Raw genomic sequence first — 19,295 nt, 5'->3', positions numbered from 1 at the left:
CTTGAATTGAAGTATATTCACATTTAGCTGATCTGTGATAGGTAGAAGTTACTGAGCTTAACAAAACCGATAAGCACAATTCATGTTATCACACAATCTGGGGCACATCTTTATTAATTTGTACTGGAAACCAAATTTGACCTTTTCAACATTTTTGTACATAGTGGCCTCAGTGACTTTTACAAATGGTATAACAAATGCAAAAAAAATCCATCTACAACAGTGTATTGGTAATATAGTAGAGTTCTTCTCACTGGACCCTTTGTCCTAATACTTAATGTATGTTTATGGCCTCTAATCTCATGTATGCTTATTGTTATATGTTAAGGTAAGATATAAACATCTGGCAGTATTATAAGTCAAGTGTATATAATGGGGATTCAAAGTAAACCTAGGCTAAGAGTATATATATATATGGGACTTTTTGAACAGCAAATCCAGTTGCAAGTTTAAATGTCAAAAGTGATAATGACAGGAAGACCAAAGTTTCACTTTTACTGAATAAATGCTCTACAAAAGTATGTACTATTAATAGATTCTAAAGTTGGCTGTGTGTAATGGGCAGGTTAGTTGTGTTAGAAGAATTTAAAAATAATAATTAAGCATAAGGGAAAGACCCAGTAGTTTTGTTAGAGGAGTCTGAGACACACACTCACACACATCCATATCTGAGACTTGGGGGAAGAATGTTTTCCCCTTTTAAACTGTAATGACGCAAATAGAGCCAAACTCTGACCCTGTGCCCAGAAATAAATACCTCACAATTTCTGCCCTCAAAAGGCAAATTAATTTTTGCCAGTCAGCAAGACATACATATACACAAGGGCACAAAGCACTGCCTTCAACTACTCTGGAGTTATTGTTGTTGTTTTACTTCCTAGAAGATTTACAGTTAACATTCTCCCACCTGGATTTAATAGTTTCTAAGAATCAGATCATCGGCTAAATTACAGGTCTGTATTACATTCAGGGTTTCATTAACCGGATTGTTATGAATGTTTTACAGTTTTGTGTACATAAACATGAACATATTGAGAGCCCTCAGGTAGCCTATTTCTCATGTCACAAAAGTCCACATTCAGTGACCAGCCAGTTCTGACCATAAGGTGCAGTCTCTTCTATGATCTGTGAATCCTGTTAGAAAACCACCACCATCACCATTACCTTTCAGAACAAGGACAACAACGAGCAAAGCAAATTAGAGGAAATAAGCTCATGTGTTCTTTTATTAAATAGCTTTAAATAATGCTGTATGCATAATGTGTGTGATTCAGTGTGTCGGGCTTGAGATTGAAAATAGCCCACAGTACATGTGCTGATGTCTTAGTGCTAAATATAGCCGTGTGTGCGCATTAACTGAACAGCGCCACCTCACACACACACACACACACACACACACACACACACACACACACACACACACACACACACACACACACACACACGGGCGGGGAGGAAATGAGCGGTGCTACATCGTCATTCCACACACACACACACACACACACACACACACACACACACACACACACACACACACACACACACACACACACACACACACACACACATTTTTCTCCCAAAACGGCCCCTACTCGCCTTTAATAGTTCAGTATTTAAGTAACAAGGAGCTACAGCTCACTTCTCCTGCTGTGATGTGACGTTGGTTTAGCGCAGTTTATTTTCCAGCCTGACGCACTGGCATGGCGCATAAGAGTTAAACGCTTTTTAAGTCAGCACAGACCATCATATGTTACGGCCCAGTTATATGAACCTTTTTTATTAAACATTTTCGACTTTATTAGGACACCTGTACTTTACATCTGCTTATTTATGCAGTTAATCGATAATGTGGCATCAGCGTGCTACATAAACTCATGCAGACACAGTCCAAAGATTCTGTTAATATTCACTTACATCAATATGTGGAACATTTTGCTCTGTAACTTTAACTGTGGCATGGATGTTGCCAGATAGATTGGTTTAAGTATTTCAGAAACTGCTTATTTTCTGTGATTTTCTCATGCAACAATTTAAGAATTTGCACAGTGATAAAAATGTTGTAAAAAAGACTACTTGATTGTTTTCCTAATCTTCAACAGTCCAGTTTGGTTGAGCCTGTGCCAACGCTGGCCTCTGATTCCTGTTTTTGTCTGACAGTAGTGGGTCAAAATGTCGTCTTCTTTCTTCCATCTCAAGGGTAGTGTTGTGTGCATGCTAAGATGATTTTCTGCTCACCTGGTTGTAGTGATTATATGGGTTTCAATATCCTTAAATCGAACTGAGCAATTTCCTCAGACCTCCTTTTCAAAAAAGTGTTTGTGCCTAAAGGAGTTGTCGACCCTGGAGACAAATATAAGGCTGAAATTTATATATATATATATAAATATATATATATTAATAAATAAATATATATATTGCATTGCATATTGTTTTCTGTATTAAAAATATAGACCCAGAAAGCCTTACATTAAGAACTTCTGCTTGACATTGTTTGGAAACCAACCTGTTTCACCTGTTTGTACTTCAGGAAAAGGCTGGTTGTTTTCGACTACATTTCCCAAATAAACACCATACTGTAAGTAGGGCATTGCGATCATTAGCCTAGCCTTTTAGTCTTGTTTAGTTTGCAGATTTTATATAAAAAAGGAGCATAAGCCAGACAAATCCAAAAAGGAAAGCAGCTTAAAAAAAGAAAAGAAAGGAAACAACGTTATTTTACAGTATAACCAGATAGCTAGTAAAATACCAAGACCAATTACATTTGTTAACTGACCTTAAAACTTCAGATACAAAAAAACTCCAGAAAATGTTTAAATTCATGTGGTAATCCTCAATGTCATGGCCTGCACTGTTCCTTTTATGCTCAACACAGTAAACCTGGCAAATGTAGTTTCAGGAAACTACATGGAAAATTGACCCAGTATGGTGATGGGTGTAACCTAATTACTAAAACCTAGTACATTTTTAATCCCATAGAGCCATATCAGTTTCCAGATTAAACTGAATGTAATTTTAAAAGTAAAGGATGTTGTTTATAGATCAGTTTTGGCTGCATGATAAATCCGTCACACAGGGTTGGAGTGAATTTAATTTAAATTAATTTAACCTAAATTAACCCCATTATAAATAGATATCTATAAATATGATCCCAGATTTTTTTCTCTTTTAAACTATACTGTAGGTATAATATATAGAAAGTATGTATTTTATATATGGCTTTAAAATGTAATATATATATATATATATAAATTTATATATTTATATATATATAATATTTATATATATATATATATATATATATATATATATATATATATAAATTTATATATTTATATATATATAATATTTATATATATATAGTATAACAAATATCTTAGTATCCAGTCATTTTCCACATTTGTAAGACTTTTAAATGTCAATTATACTTATCAGCTGCCATTTGAGAAAATATTGAGCATTAATGACTGTGTTTAAAAAAAATCTTAGTAGGTATGATGTAATGTTTATTTTTAAATCACTTTTAATTTGTCATCCATAGAGAGAATGTAAGTAAAAATTCAGGAGGCTGATCTAAGGACAGCATCATCACATATAATAGCACATTATACTGACGTGAAAAACAGACTCCAGACCAGTACATGAGTAACCAGAGACAGAGACTGAGGCAACCTCATGCAACACAGGAAGTTGCCTCCTTTTCCTGATTAGTCTATGACGTGATGTTCTCTACTGCCTCTTTATTTTTCTTTCTAATGGTACCAAGATTAGATATTTCAGCTATTGCAGCTACTTTTTTGTTGCCAACCATAGCCGACAATATAACCCTTGTCGGGTTAAAGCATTTTCCCCCACTTACTATATTTATGTATAAATGTTTTCATTAAATTGTGTAATGAATATAAATATAACCTTTTATGATACATGTACTGTTATGTATTTTTTTATCATCAAGATAACATTCACAATATCATTCTCTTAGTAAATGCTTACGGTGAGGTTCAGGTGTGGATTTTAGTAGTTGCTTTACTTACAACTTCATATGTGTGAAAACATGATAAATCCTCACTCATTATAATTCACACAGATTTCCTTCTCCAGTATCAGACTGGATGGTTCAGTCCCCCAAAATGTGCACATATCCTTCCAGACAATACTCATCCCACAAATATCTATTTGACTTACTATACTTCCCGATACTGATAATTAGTAAGTTAATCTTTTTGTCATTACTCCTATTCTCGATAATTCATTGTTGTTTCACTGTGTCCATGTGAAGCTGTGTAAGTAGAATCTGTTGATATATTAAGAGTTAATGTGTTGCAATATTAAACATATTTGTGGTAAAAGTTTAGCATACTGTAACACCAGCAGTCTTAAGGGACTGCGTCACATGACTGATGAGCTCATGTCTATCCTCTCACACAAAAAGGCTAATTAGTCACTTGTTATTTTCCTTATATGGAAGTTTCTAGATTATAGGAAGGGATATTTCAATTACCTCTTACATAGTCCGTAATCTTGTTGTAAAGTTAAACTTTGACAGTATACTGGAATATTGGTTAATAATCTTTACACTTATTACAATCACTACACCATGAATCGGGTGAATAAATTAATTTGAAAAAAAAAATTAATTAAAAAAAAAAGAAAACCCTTCCGTGTAATGTAATATTTTGACATAAGCAAATTCTTATTAAAAAATAACATTTCAGAAGACTTTTAGAATTCTCACTTCCCTTTAAACAATGATAAGTGCCAGTTGTGTTTATGCAAAAATTACATTTGCAAATAGAAATTTAAAAAAACAAATACAGTTCCTGCTAGGAATAACTGAGGCCCTTGACCTTCACTAAAAAATGAGGAGACACAGGTTACAGGAGGCATAACTGTCTATCTGCTGGAGTGTGTTTCCAAACAAGTAATTATTTAGTAAGCACACATTTGTTATTAAAACACTCGTGTCAACATTTGGAGACACATGGCAACTGTAAACACGCAGAAACACCCACATGACTATCAAACCTGCAGGTCTGGAAAATTTTCTTAGTCTACAAACAATAATATGTTTAAAACACAGTTGTAGTTGAAAATTTATCATACACGTACTGTTGTAGATACATTTAGTAACTAGCACTGCTTTAACCGTGTTACTTTGTAACCTATAAAGTAACTAGAAAACAGATTAAATAGGCCAGTTGTCCTTTCTATTTGTCCTTTGTAGATCCAAAAAATAAAAAGAGCAAAACCACATAAATTTAAGATTAGTGTAATGTTAATTTTCCTTTCTTTTCTCTTTCTTCTCAGTTCTTCAGCTCTGTTGCACACATTTTTTGTCCCTCTCTTTTTTGTCTACACACAGGACTACACACTGCATTTTGGCTCTGGGCCACAAGGGTGGATGTGACTACAGTATGTGTGAGATTTGGGAATGTACATGCTGTTTTAGTTCACTGAAAGGTCACACGTACGCTACGAGCGAGTAAAAGAAAAAATTTTCTACTTAAGAATATCCGAGCAAGTGTAGAACCCTTTCTTCTAAAATATACTAGTAATACTACTCCTACTACTTATAATAATAATAATAATAATAATAATAATAATAATAATAATAATAATAATAATAATAATAATAATGTAATACACCAGACTCTACAATCTACAAAAACAATTTATAAATAGCAAAAACTTGAGGTCAAATCAACAATTTGGCATATTCTTAAAAAGTCTACAATCAAACGACACTGTCATGAATAGAAATACAAAGTTTACCTCAAGATATGAACACTTACAGTACCAAACAGACCAGTTTATACTTTGCTATAAAGCAACAAAAAAAACTGAAGTGAAGAGAATAGAGATGGAAAGGAATGGCTCATAATATAAAGCATACCACATCATCTGTCAAACCTGGTTGATGCAGTGTGATGGTATGAGCATGTATGGATGACAATAGAGCTGGGACACTTGTTATTATTGGTGATATGACTGCTACTGTAATAGAAGTAGAAGGATGATTTCTGAGGGGTGTAGAGCTGTACTTAAATTAACTGGAACAGGAACTGGATGGTGTTTCACAGTAGACAAATAATGACCCAAAACATATGGCAAAATCAACCCAAGAGCTACTTAAGACAAACGATGTTCTTAAAAGACACCTGACCTCAATCCAACTGAGCATGGTTTTCACTTCCTGAAGACAAAACTGAAGGCGGTTACAGTAAAGACCCACAAAACATCTGAAGGGAGTAAATTCTTGTTAAGGAAAAAGAGCTAAACTAAACTGAAACGCATTGAATAACACATTTGCCTAATGCAGGTCTGAGTACTTTGGCAAAAAAAGGGTTTGTGTGTGCCTCTCTCTCTTTCTCTCTCTCTCTCTCTCTCTCTCTCTCTCTCTCTCTCTCTCTCTCTCTCTCTCTGTGTGTGTGTGTGTGTGTGTGTGTGTGTGTGTGTGTGTGTGTGTGTGTGTGTGTGTGTGTGTGTGTGTGTGTTTATAACTGCTCAACAGGAAGCCTATGTGTATGTATTATGTCTGTAAACATGTGAACACACAGAGTCAGTACGTAGGTGCTAAAAAGAGGATACAATACATAATGCAATAATTTAAATTACCCACATTTTTTAAAAGGCATTGAATCATGGAACATTTGACCACATGATGACTTGAGTTTAAATTAATTACACACTCTTACTATTTTAGTGAAACAGAAAAGTAGACGATTGACAAATTGTTCTTTTATAATATTAGTTAGAATAATGTTTTATTCTTAAACATGAAGTTTAAACTACTTTAAACACAAGGTTTTCACTACAGTATATTTAACAAGGTCATGGTACATTGTCAAAATCTTTAACTTTAACTCAGGATTAGTTTGGTAACTGATAATTTTTGGTTATCTTTTTAGATATTCCAATTTTTGTTGGAAGGTTATTTTATGTTTAAATTCATTTTTCCAATTAGACATAAGGTGGATAGATGGCCTATGCAAAAACATCTTGATTATACTATCCTACTGATTCATGAAAAATCCTAAGTAATTGGTAATTGTTATCAGTTGTCCAAAATGGTCTACAAATGTGTTTTGAGTTCATTATCAAGCTGCTAGAACCACGTTCTCTCACTGTGAAAGGAGGAAATGATTGAAAGGAAACAAGTAGGGGCAATGCCACATGGGACCGCTGATAAATTCATCCTTAAGTGTATTTGCACTTCATTCCGATGTTTCATTTCAGTGTTTTTCCCATTTGTTTCGGGCTATAGAAAAGTTATATTTACAATTGGACAAATAGATACTATTTTTGACTTGCACAAATCTAAACTGTGGTTGTGATGTTTCAAAATCACCTTCCCTGAAAGTAAGCTAAAAATGCAGCATCTTCACTAAGCATCACTGAAACTACAACTGCCATTGTGTGTTGTTGTGGACCATTTTGCACATAATTAACATGCTCAATGATATTTGTGCTGGTCTAAGAATATAAAGAGGTTTAGAGAGTTCTGCATGGACGAGTGGTAAAGGTAATTATTCAGGTCCTGATAATGTTTAGACAAGATTTATGCAGAAAAATGGCACTAGTTCTCAAGGGCATCTGGTGTGTTTCTATATCTGAATAAATGTGAGCTTTTGGCCATCAAGGAATGTTCTGAGACTTCTTACCTTAATATTCCCATAAAAACTGAAATTCAGTATTTAGGATTGTTAATCACTAAAGATCAACCGAGAAGATGTTCAATTAATTTTGATGCTGTAATTGAAAAAAATAAAAAAAAATTTAAACCATTGGCTTATAAGGGATCTCTTGTTAAGGGGTCGACTTCTAATCACCAAGGCAGAGGCTATTTCTCGATTAACTTATGCAGCATTGGCTTTACATCTTGATAAAAAACAATGGAGATTGACAAAATGTTGTACTGTATAACTTTGTTTGGAAAAATAAAATGCATTATATGAAGACAACTGTAATTATGAATGCTTATGAAAAGGGTGGCCTAACATCTTTGGATTTTGCAACATTAAATAATACATTTAATACATAGCTTAGACAGGTAATCAGAAATTCCAACTCCATTTGGAATTTTATTCCCTCACATATTTTTTCCAACTTGGGTGGCATTCAGTTTTTCCTTAGTTGCAATTATGATATTAACAAAATACCAGCAAAACTAGCTGTGTTTCATCGCCAGGCTATTCTTTCATGGTCATTGATCTACAAGCACAATTTGTCACCGCATAGGTATTATATCTGGAATAATAAGGACATTGTGTATAAGCGTAAATCGCTTTTTCCTGAGTATTGGTTTAAGAATGGCATAATTCTGGTAGATCAGGTGTTTAATTCAAATGGTTTTCTTTTCACTTTTGGTGAGTTTTTGGCTTTTTACAAAATCCCTGTAACACCAGAGGATTATGCTAAAGTTTTTGTTGCCATATCTCCTAAAATTTGTACTTTATTTAAATATTCAACAAGAATAAATACTCAACTTTGGTCCCTACCTAATATTGTTAATACCTATGAAGGTAGGATATGTTTGTCCTTTAACTCCCGCAATAGATGTATAAGATCTTCATTTCAAAGAGATGTTGTAACTTTGCCTTATGTTCATTCTTTCTGGAACCAGCTTACAGATGATATTGTTTGGAAAAAGGTTTGGCTACTTCCAAATCAGTATTTAATTACAAATAAAATAAAGGAAGTCTCATTTAAACATATTCATAGGATCTACCCAACAAAACATTTTTTTGTGAATTTTAAAAGCGATATAGACACAAATTGTAATAACTGCTTAGAAACTGTGGTTCACTTATATTGGTACTGCCCACTTGTAAAACCCATTTGGGAAAATGTTTGTGATTTTATAGTTAAGAATATTGCTGTTAATTTTGCTTTATTTCTGAAAAATGTGCTTTTTGGTGTTTTGAAGAATCAAAGAGACTACCATACTACCAATAGTATTTAGATAATAAATCTGATCCTTTTGTTAGCAAAATTTCACATTCACAAATGTACATTGTCCGGGGAAAAAACCCTGTTTCATAGCATTTAAAAAAGAAATGGAACTTTATGTTGATTCTATAAGACTGTCTCTAAAGCAAAAGGCACTGAAACTTTGAAAATCTGTACTATATTTAATATTTTGTTGTAAATTCCCCCTAGCATACTTTGTATCTGTATTGTTGTTGTCAAGTTTATTAACTGATGTCTGTTGTTAATGCAAAAAAAACCCAACAAATTAATGCAATGTTGTTAATGCAAAAATAAATAAATAAATAAATAAATAAATAAATAAATAAATAAATAAATAAATAAATAAAGGAAATAGTTGCATGTATCCTACTAATTGTCAGATGGTTTCATTTACCACTTAGGAAAGTGAGTTCAGACAAAGTGTACAAAGCACCTGCAGGGCTACTTTGCAGAGTCTTTCATTTTGTCACGATATAATAATAATAATAATAATAATAATAATAATAATAATAATAATAATAGTAATAATAATAATAATAATAAATGAACCTACAATTTTACATGGAGAAAATAGTAAATAAACCGCTTCCAAACTTTTGACTCTTACATGAGAACCTCTCCCCAATAAGGAAAACAATTTCAAAGGGTAAATACATGAAACACATTCAAACAAATATGCAACAGATAGAAAATGTCTATTTCCAGACACACCCTCAGCCTGAGCAGGACTTATTCAGCTCTTATTCAGTTTGGTTAAGCACTGTACCTCAGCCAGACAAGAAGCCAGTCATTCTCAAGCTTGGTATAGAAGTAAAGTGCCAGGAAAACCATGCCTTTATGTGGTGTGCTTGTGTGCATTACTGTGTTAGTCTGTGGAGTAGGGGGTGCAAGTGGCGTCATTTGTACCTCAATAATGGCACTGCTGTGCTGCTAAAAGTAGGAAGGTGGGTGTGCCACACAGACCCATGCCCTGATTACACAGAGGCTCTGTGTTCTCTTGTAGGTCCAAACACATGGTCCTGTTTAGACTGTTTCACTAAACTGGATTCTCAGAAAGCCCTGAGAGAAACGTTAGCTAATACACTCAGTTAATCAGACCTCATGATAAATATAGTACAATCTTAGGAACATGAAGAACAATAAGAAAACCAAAAAATAATGTTTTTTAAACAGAGCTCGTGCATCGATGTAGCCTTGCACGCGCCTCACATAACGTCCATACTAGCATACTAAATAGTAGGTTTAAAAACAACGCGTTAATTGTGCTATATTTTGTATTGATTTAAAGCCCATTCGAACATATCTGGTCTTTTTTCCTTTAGGCATAGTCATATAGCTGCAAAAGAGAATAAAATAGAGATAACAGATACCTATAACGGTGTAATTTGAAACACTATTTAGCACGCTAGTACGCGATGTTTGAACGCGGCCCCGCCCCTCGGTGACGCAGGAGGTGGTGCACGCGCGCGCGTTTCTCAAATACAGCTCCGTGGACGCGCGTCATTCCTACATACTGAGGTAAAAGTGTGGAGGAAAGCAGAAGGAGCGCGTTTGTGTGTGTGAAAAAGCTTCTGAGCGCCGAGGAAGTCCAAATATTATTAGCTCTTGATTAAACCGACACAACACGCTCTCATTTGGTCCTTAAACTGAGACTTTTATTTTTCTCTTATTTGAGGCTTATGTGAGAAACTTAACGGCGAAACTGGGAGGAAAAAGTTTCCCCCTTTTCCTTCGTACGGAAACGAAAACGCAGAAAGAGCGAATGATCGGTAATGTGTTTGTTATTCTGATATTTTATGTGTGTGTGAGTGTGAGAGAGAGAGATTGAGTGTGTGTGTGTGTGTGTGTGTGTGTGTCAGAGAGAGAGAGAGAAAGAAAGAAATTGTGTGTGAGAGTGTGTCTTTATCTCATGTTCAGGTCTGTGCCAAGAATTTAAAGCTCACTGATGACACAGTATTATATGCCAGAGTATTTTAAAATTTTTTTGTTGTTTTTGTAATTATGTAAAAGATTTTATTTTATTTATTTATTTATTTATTTAGCAGCCCCATTTTTTGTGTATTTATTTAGAACCTTTTATTTATTTATTTGTTCGTTTGTATGTTTGTTTATTAAGCAGCCCCATCTAAAAATTATTTGTTTGTTTGTTTGTTTTTTTTGTTTGTTTATTTATTAAGCAGCCCTATCTAAAATTGTTTGTTTATTTATTTATTTATTTATTAAGCAGCCCCATCTAAAATTTTATTTATTTATTTATTTATTTATTTATTTATTTATTTATTTATTAAGCAGCCCCCATCTAAACTGAAAATAACTGACCGAAGAGATAAATTTCAGAGCAATAGCAAATAAAAGTTTAATCTCTTGGGGTTGGTTGATTTCATTTCTCTTAAATGATTGTTGGGTCACAGCAAATGTAATGTCTAGTAACGTTTGAACCCAGCATGGCTTCCCATTCCAGGAGACTAATCCCTCATTATGATCACAGTTGACACTTATTCAGTAAGTCATTGAGATTGTCTCCTCTTTGGTTATGCACATGGATCCAGCAGTGTTACCTGGAATTATATCACTGTTATCTCCTGTTTGTGTTCTTTACATCTGATCTACACAACCAGGCATGCCATTGTTCTCTGGACTAGAAATATTTGTGTGGCTGGTCGGGATGTGTATTAAAGCTGTATCCTGTCTGTGACTGGCTCAACAATGGCCATCACAGCCGCAACAGTCGGTGGTCCTGTTCCTGCCCAACATCAGAAGCAGTCAGGGATAGTGAAATAATAGGCCAGAAAGGCGAAAGCGGAAAAACACCAAACAATGGATTGAACGGTGGTGTAAATGCAATATGCTGGGAAAAAGATCTGTTTTTAATAACCGAAACAAAAGGGTTAAATGGCTGTTGCATAACTCCTGTTTGTGAAGCCACTCCATATCAAAGCTCAGTAGGTTTTGGGTTTGCAAGTTTCTCATATATTAGCAGGTTTAGTTTATATAGTCCTGTAAGTGTTTGTTTCAAATGTCATTTCTTATTTGAGCAGGTCAAGAATCTAGTTACTATACCAAGACCTAACATCAGGATAATAGCTGATATTTTTTTCCTTTTCATTGCTTATTTTAAGTTATCAGGCAATACCAGCTTATTGGTTAAGGCTCAAAGAGAACCATCACATATTTAAAAAGGCTTATGGTTAAAAATCTATGTTTTTAAAAAGGTTTCTTCGTTTTTAAAAAGGATTAAACATGCTTTTTTTATGTAATATAAAATTTCCCTGAAAGGATACAATGCAGAACAAAGTCTTTAACTACAGATAACCAATTTACAATGGGCAGATTGTTTATTTGGTATGCTGAAATTTTTTTTTCTTGCTAACTCAAATTTGCCTCGTTCACAAATAGTGTGCTATTTTTGAGTGTTATGAAAATTTTGGATAGCCATGCTACTATTGCCTTTCCCAGACAAATCCTGTCATGTAACCTAGTAAATGATGTAATGCAATGATGTATCCCATTTTGATGTCTACTTGATATGTTTTCATTTTCTTTCATGCTCAGATCCTGGAGGTAAATCCTAGCACACTGATCACCTAGATCACTGAAAAGGGAAGGAGGATTCCTCTTCTTCTGAAAGCATCTGTCACACTCAAACCTCAACCAACATGTCTCTAGCCTCCTTCCACTTAATGCAGGCCCTGAAGGACTCACCTGCTGCCCTGCGCAGACACTTTAAAAGGGACCGCATAGAAAGCCTTTCCCATGGGGACCCCATATTCAAAGTGCACTATCTAGGTACCAAGAAGATCTTTTCTCTAGACCTGGAGCAGGCTGAGGAAGCCATCAACCGACTCCTGGATGGTGCTCCTGGAAAGTTATCCAAAGACCATGCTCTTGTGGTGCGGCCACGTTATGTGGAAGTGAAAGAGCTGAGCACAGGGAGGCAGCTCACCAAGACCTACCTGCACGACATTGCGTACTGTGCATCACACACTGCCCACCGCAACGTGTTCCTCTATATCTGCAGACAGCCTGGGCAGCAGCTGCAATGTAGGGTATTCTGGTGTAGTCGTGTGGAAAGGGCAAAGGATATGACAGCTTGTCTCGCAAACTCATTTCAGAGGGCACTAAACGACTGGCAAGATGGCTGTGCAACACTGCCAAAAGCAGAGGGTATTTCTAAGGAGGATGAGGCTGACATCACCCCTGCTGCTGCCAAAGGATTGACTCTGCCGGCTAGTTTTGGGAAAGGTAAGCTCAGCAGAGGGAAACATAACTGTTACTTTCAATAATGAAAGCAAACTGTTTGTGAATGAATGGGGAATATCGCATTCTTTGTTTGTAAGCATGAATGTAACATCATGTATCTGTGTATGCAGTGCGCTGGAAGAAGAAGGGCTCAATTTCCCGCAGTCCTATGAGAGCCATCACCAGACGTGGCTCAGCCAGTGAAAACTGGCAGTGAGATTCCAGCTACTGGACCTTTTGACCCCTATGGGATCCTACCAACAAGAAGGCACTTTCTCTCCATTCCCACCTTCCCAACAAAGTGACAGATGACAACGGCTGGACCTGTCATAGCTTGACTACATAAAGCGTGTGAACTGTTGCCAAAGTTGCTATTCTTGCACCCTTTAGCACAGAGACACTGATGACTGACAAGGTGGGGTGAGCCAATAGTTTATAGATTATATGCTGGTCATTATTATTTCATGTATTTCTTATCTAATTGATAGAAGTATAGTTTGTATCTTCATCTCAAGACTTAGGGTTTATATAGATGTAAATGCAAGTTATTGAAGATAAATATATACAGTACCCAAGTTAATTAAAACTGACCTAAGTAGTGGCTGAAAGTAAAGAAATTCATTTTGATTAAGATTAATAATAATTTATTTCCCTCTAAATATAATATGCTTGAACGGTGGGAAGAAACACCGAAACCAGGAATTGGTTCCTGTATTAGGCATGTTGCATCAGGGATTTGTGTAATAACAGGGAGGATGCAGGAAGCACAGTTTTGCAATGGAAGTTCTATCCATAATACCACCCAAACCCATAGCTGCAAACCGCTACAATTACAAGTTACACACAATTTCACATATACATTTGGTGCAGTTTCAAACAAGCGGAAAGGCACTTTAACATGGCTTTTGCTGAGTTTAAAAGGATTGTGATTATGCTTTAGAACATCCATGTTGAGATTAGATTTGATCTACAAGAGTTTTTCAATCATTTTGTTTGCCTCTAAGCATAAATAAGGGGTAATAAGCCCAGGACCTTAGAGAAAATTCCCAAGAGAAAATAAGTAGCACAGTGTGTGTTTGTGTGTGCAGTGAGAGAGAGAACACAATGTGCTCTGAGCAGTCTTTGTGTAGGATTCATGCCATGCACCTGCATTCCAATAGGGCCATATTCTGAGCTTCTTTATGTTCCTTCCCATCTTCAATCTACATCCTGCCTTCAGGACCTCAGGTTTTGAACATCAAATTTGACCTTTTTTCAATTGGCATGTTCATGTTAAGCTAGTGACATCAAGATGCTAATTATTTTGTGAACATTTTAGCATTAAGTCCACTGTACATTTGGCATAGTAGCATAAACCAAGTACATTGAACAGGATTAAATGCTACAGATTTCCCTGCTGTTCATGACCTTGCTAATTCATAAGTTGCTATAATTTACAGCCAATGTTGTTAATGGATATTGTAATTGGAAGTATGTGAATGTTTAATGTTGACATACAGAGCCTTACTTTCATTACACCCAGGCATTTGGCGGGGGGGGGGGGATTTTTTAATAGTCATTGGTTTTAATCTAATTTATATTAAAGTGTAACCCACAATACAAGGACAGGATCTGCATGTCTGCTCAAGGATTTTTTATGTAAAGTGAATGTGCATGTATTTGTTTTACATTTTTTGTGTACATATTTATATGTATTTTCAAAAATTAAACTTTTATACAGTAACAGTATGTGTCATATTCCTCATCTTTTTCTGTATTATTGGGGGAAAATGTTATTGATGGAATTTTACAATGTGATGAGAAAATCCATCCATCCAATTTCTGTACTGCTTATTCTATAGTGGTTACAGGGAACCTGGAGTCTATGCCAGTGGACACTGCACACAAGTCAAGGAACACCCCAAATATGGTCCAAACCCATTTTGGCACAGTTGCACACACTCATTCACACACTACATGCAATGTAGAGATGCCAATCAGCCCTCGACATATGTCTTTGGACTGGGCGTTTCCTCCCTGGTACACCGAGGAAACCACCAAAGCACAGAGAGAACATACTAGCTCCACTTGAGCAGGGTGGAGACAGGAATTAATCTCCCAACCCTGGCAGTGTGAGACAGAAATGTCAACAACAGTGGCTTCATCATCTTTATTATACATTTTACTATAATATATAGATATGTGTGTATATATGTGTGTATGTGTGTATATATATATATATATATATATATATATGTGTGTGAAGTGGAGGTCCTGAGTAAAGTAAGTAAAATACATTAGAATGACTGCAATTTTCAGAACTTTCTAAAAAGTCATATTTGTAGTTCACATCACAGATCTTCTGGCTTTTTTGCATCTGAATATCTTAGTTCTGAATATCTTAAGCTCTCTCAGAGCTTACTACAGCTTACTTTCTGCTCAAAGTGGGTGTTGTCATCTTCAGAATCACGTCTGTTTGACAAAAACTGTTGCTTCTCTCTAGAATCCACTTTTGGGAAGCTTCTCTCAATGCTCATTATGACATCTCAGCAGTTCAGCAAGACTCTTAAAATGGAGTTGCCTCAAGGACTTGATCTCTATGAGGAGATGAGAAAATTTTAAAAAAAGATGATGTAATATATTGTATTTTTAAGTTTTAGCAGGCTTAGAACATGCAGCCTGGCACACACCCAAATTGTAGAATGATTCCTTGTGACTTCCCTGAACCACAATCATCGCCACGAAGTTAAGGAGAGCTCCAGTGGCAAGGAAGCACTCTGGGAGGGGAATGGTTTGGAGGTAGCACATATCCAGTGTGAAAAGATTATCTGGAGGTGGCATGGTGCACAGACCAACCAACTCATTAACCACATCCCACACCCGAGTTCCTGTTATGGAAAGACACAATAGGACATAGTTTTTTGGTGTCACTACAAAAAAGTGACTCATTCACATTAGATTCCTATTTAATCTAATGTATTGTAAAAAGAGAATAAAAGTTTGCCAACCTTGAGTTGTTAAAACCCAGTCTGTGATGGATTTGCGTTTTATTGGTGTATCTTTGGCCAATGAACTGGCAACTCTATCACTCATCAAACGTTCATGATTGGATCTTACCTATGCATATGGGCGTCCATATTTAGCATAGCCAGCCAGCAGGAAAAGGGTGCGATTAACTTCCTGTATTTTCCTTCATTATTACAATAATGAGCCATACTGCCAAAACTGTAAGATATAAAATAGATATTCAAATATATAATTTTAAAGGTGACTCACTGGCACAGTGATCTCTCTCTCACTCGGTGAGGCAGAGAGAAGATGCTAGTCATTACTCCTATAACATGTACAACAGAGTTGTAAATATAGGTTGCTCATATTCCTATATGTGATTTGTTTGTTTTGGTCTATTCTCTACCTGCTAAGCTGCTGTTGAAAGACCTGTGGAGACTGAGGTTTGGGTGGTGGTTGCGCACATTCACCAGGTAATGGAGAACTGGCATAGTCTGTAAGTGCTACTGCAAGTTGGACTGGTGCAAGAAGACGCAACTGAGGCAGGAAAACCAGGAGCAGGCCATCTCTAATGATATTCATATTATGTCATATTATATTTTGAGAAATAAGAACAGATTGATGCTTTAAATTCTATATGTATTCACGTTCAAAGTTGGTTTTATTTATTACCACCATTAGTTCAGGATTCGACATTATGATCAATGATGTATATCAGCAAAGATGGAGGAAGGTGGAAACTCACCAGATCTTCATTGACAACAGTCAGCAGCAGTTCCTCTTTCCCTCTCAGCCAGGGCTGAAAATAAAAAAAAAACCCTACACAAGCATGGATATCTGATCATTTTTTTACAATTTTTTTTTAATTGAATGTATTGTGTAATAGCTTTGCTCTCCAACCTGTAAGGATGCTAATATTGCCAGGTCTGACAGGAAATGCTGTGGTCTTGCCTTTTGATGCGTCTCCCTGTCCTGTCTCCCACAAAACCACAGTAAAGACATTTAACATGAGAGTCATATATAAAGAGCATTTATTATTAGCTAATAAAAAGGTTAATTATTTAAATAAAAAAATACTACACATATGCAGCTAAATACTGGCATCAGCTAAACCGCCCTGTCTCTTAGCAACGCCTGAGCTGATGGAAATAAATCCAAAATAACTCCAATTGTGGCGGAGTACAAACACAAGTATTTACTTATTTATATACAGCAAAATTAAATACAAATGGATGAGCTTGTTTATGCAACTCACATACAATTGACATCTTCAGAGCAGTGAGTTTCGTGCCGGCGCAGTTAAGGGATCATCTGAATGGTTACATCTTTCTTAAAGGCGCAAAATATTGCTAAGAATATTTAACAACCTGTTAAAGGAGGAGAATGAGGATCAGTAAATAAACCAGACCTTTCGATGGATTAGATGTTGTCTATACAACCATTTAGAAAACTGATTGATTCATTAGTTTCATGGGTTTACTCCCCCTTATAAGTTTTTGTGTAGGCACTTCCATACAGATATGTTTATCTTCAGTATGCGTGGAATAATGTTTTGAATCTGCTATTGAATATTGCATATTAACAGTATTATACTTTATGGACTGTTGCTCAAAGGCCTACCTCTTACCACCTGCTCCATTCAGGCCTCAGGAACTGCTTGTTTCTCTCATAGTATCTATAATCACTTTTATTGTACGTATGCTACTTTGATGCATATATATATAAACACCTCCGTCTCAGGAAGAGTTAGGTTCAGTCAGTCATTATTTTCTGTTGGTGTATATGAAAAGAATTTTGGAGATGAGTCTACTGAACATCTATGCTGTAACAGTAGCCTAATAATGTTTCTACTCAATTCATCAAATTTCATAAGTAAGGCAGACATACTCTGTAGTCATAGCATTGCGTGGTGTCATCCCCATATGACCTAAGTCCAAGGTTTTAGAAAGATGATGTAATTTATTTTACTTAGTCACCACAGCAGGAAATGGGCCAACGCAAAAAGTGGGTTTGTTATAGTTCACTGTCATGTTTGTCTCAGAATGCCACAGCTCAAGAATCACTGAACAGGATTCTTCACATTAATTTATATATATATATATATATATATATATATATATATATATATATATATATATATATATATATATAAAATTATATGTATTATAAATAAATTAATGTGAAGAATCCTGTTCAGTCTGAGGGCTACATAATGACCTTGTGCATTATGCCTCCTATCTTGTTATACATCAAATTTTCTTGAAATCTACATAACTGTATGGGCATATTGTCTGGGAAGTAACAATGGGTCGATATTGGCTTAGATTTGATTCTGGACATAGGCAGTATTCATTGACGCACTACAGATTATGTACTGTTATGATTATGTACATGAACAGAGGGTACTATATGTCTAAAAGCATGATACTTTGTGCATTTGAGGTGAGACACTGAGTTTAGTGACAGAATACGTTCAATATGCAGACTGGCGGCAGTAATAATGCTATTATTTCATGCGTCATTGCTCTCTGGAGAAGTAAGAGAAGTCTGTGAGTAAAATTCCATAGAGGTAAGACATCTGATAGCTTCCTTAAACTAAAATTTAGACTAAGACAGAAACTGAAAGATTTCAGTTAAATGGCAAATCCCAGTTGTTTCACATAGAAGTGTATGTAATTATCCCCTAACTGTTTCCTGTTTGAAATGATGCTCTATACACGGATCTGTTTATGAAGTCTATTTTTGTTGTCTTTCTACTCTTTACAAAAGGTATGGTGTTATTAACTTTAATCAGACTTTTGAAGAGAGAGCTAAGCAGTTCAAAACAGGACAAGTGATCTTTTACAGACCGGATGTTTGACAAGACAACTCAACAGATTGAGGATGTCTAAGCAATGGGGTACCACATCCTTGCCACTGACACTCGAATTCTTCTGCATGGTGCCTACTCCTCACTTCTATTCTATATCATTAAAGTTAGAATCAATAACATTAGTTTAACATTTTTCTAAAGATTCTTATTTTTTGGACAAAATATATTTTAACCAACAAGGCATGCACTGGAAGATTATTGTGCACAGATATTTCATCAGTATTATGAG

At 35.5% G+C, this 19,295-nt stretch overlaps 1 protein-coding gene and 1 long non-coding RNA gene across 2 annotated transcripts; one reads left to right on the top strand and one right to left on the bottom strand.

The window, feature by feature from the left end:
- Nucleotides 1-1,499: 1,499 nt before the first annotated feature.
- Nucleotides 1,500-2,851, bottom strand: LOC125146010. The gene is made up of 3 exons (XR_007144514.1): nucleotides 2,774-2,851; nucleotides 2,467-2,681; nucleotides 1,500-2,340 (listed from the first exon to the last, which is right to left on the bottom strand). It is a non-coding gene; the product is annotated as an uncharacterized LOC125146010 (long non-coding RNA).
- Nucleotides 2,852-10,461: 7,610 nt separating this feature from the next.
- si:dkey-19b23.8 (low density lipoprotein receptor adapter protein 1) lies at nucleotides 10,462-14,931 on the top strand. Its single transcript, XM_027134522.2, has 3 exons — nucleotides 10,462-10,736; nucleotides 12,520-13,209; nucleotides 13,338-14,931. The coding sequence occupies exons 2-3, from the start codon at nucleotides 12,624-12,626 to the stop codon at nucleotides 13,421-13,423; spliced, it is 672 nt and encodes a 223-aa protein (XP_026990323.1). The 5' UTR covers nucleotides 10,462-10,736; nucleotides 12,520-12,623; the 3' UTR covers nucleotides 13,424-14,931.
- The last annotated feature ends 4,364 nt before the right edge of the window (nucleotides 14,932-19,295 follow it).

This window comes from Tachysurus fulvidraco, chromosome 1 (genome assembly GCF_022655615.1).
Source record: "Tachysurus fulvidraco isolate hzauxx_2018 chromosome 1, HZAU_PFXX_2.0, whole genome shotgun sequence".
In the NCBI taxonomy this organism is placed as follows: Eukaryota; Metazoa; Chordata; class Actinopteri; order Siluriformes; family Bagridae; genus Tachysurus; species Tachysurus fulvidraco.
The sequence above is the reverse complement of the archived record's forward strand: the minus strand, read 5'-3'. Positions and strand labels throughout refer to the sequence as shown.

What these genes read in the sequence shown, in the direction of transcription:
- si:dkey-19b23.8 (XM_027134522.2), top strand. Translation starts at nt 12,624, where the DNA reads ATGTCTCTAGCCTCCTTCCACTTAATGCAGGCCCTGAAGGACTCACCT. An exon ending in GCCGGCTAGTTTTGGGAAAG is followed by an intron (nt 13,210 to 13,337) that starts GTAAGCTCAGCA and finishes CTGTGTATGCAG; the next exon opens with TGCGCTGGAAGAAGAAGGGC.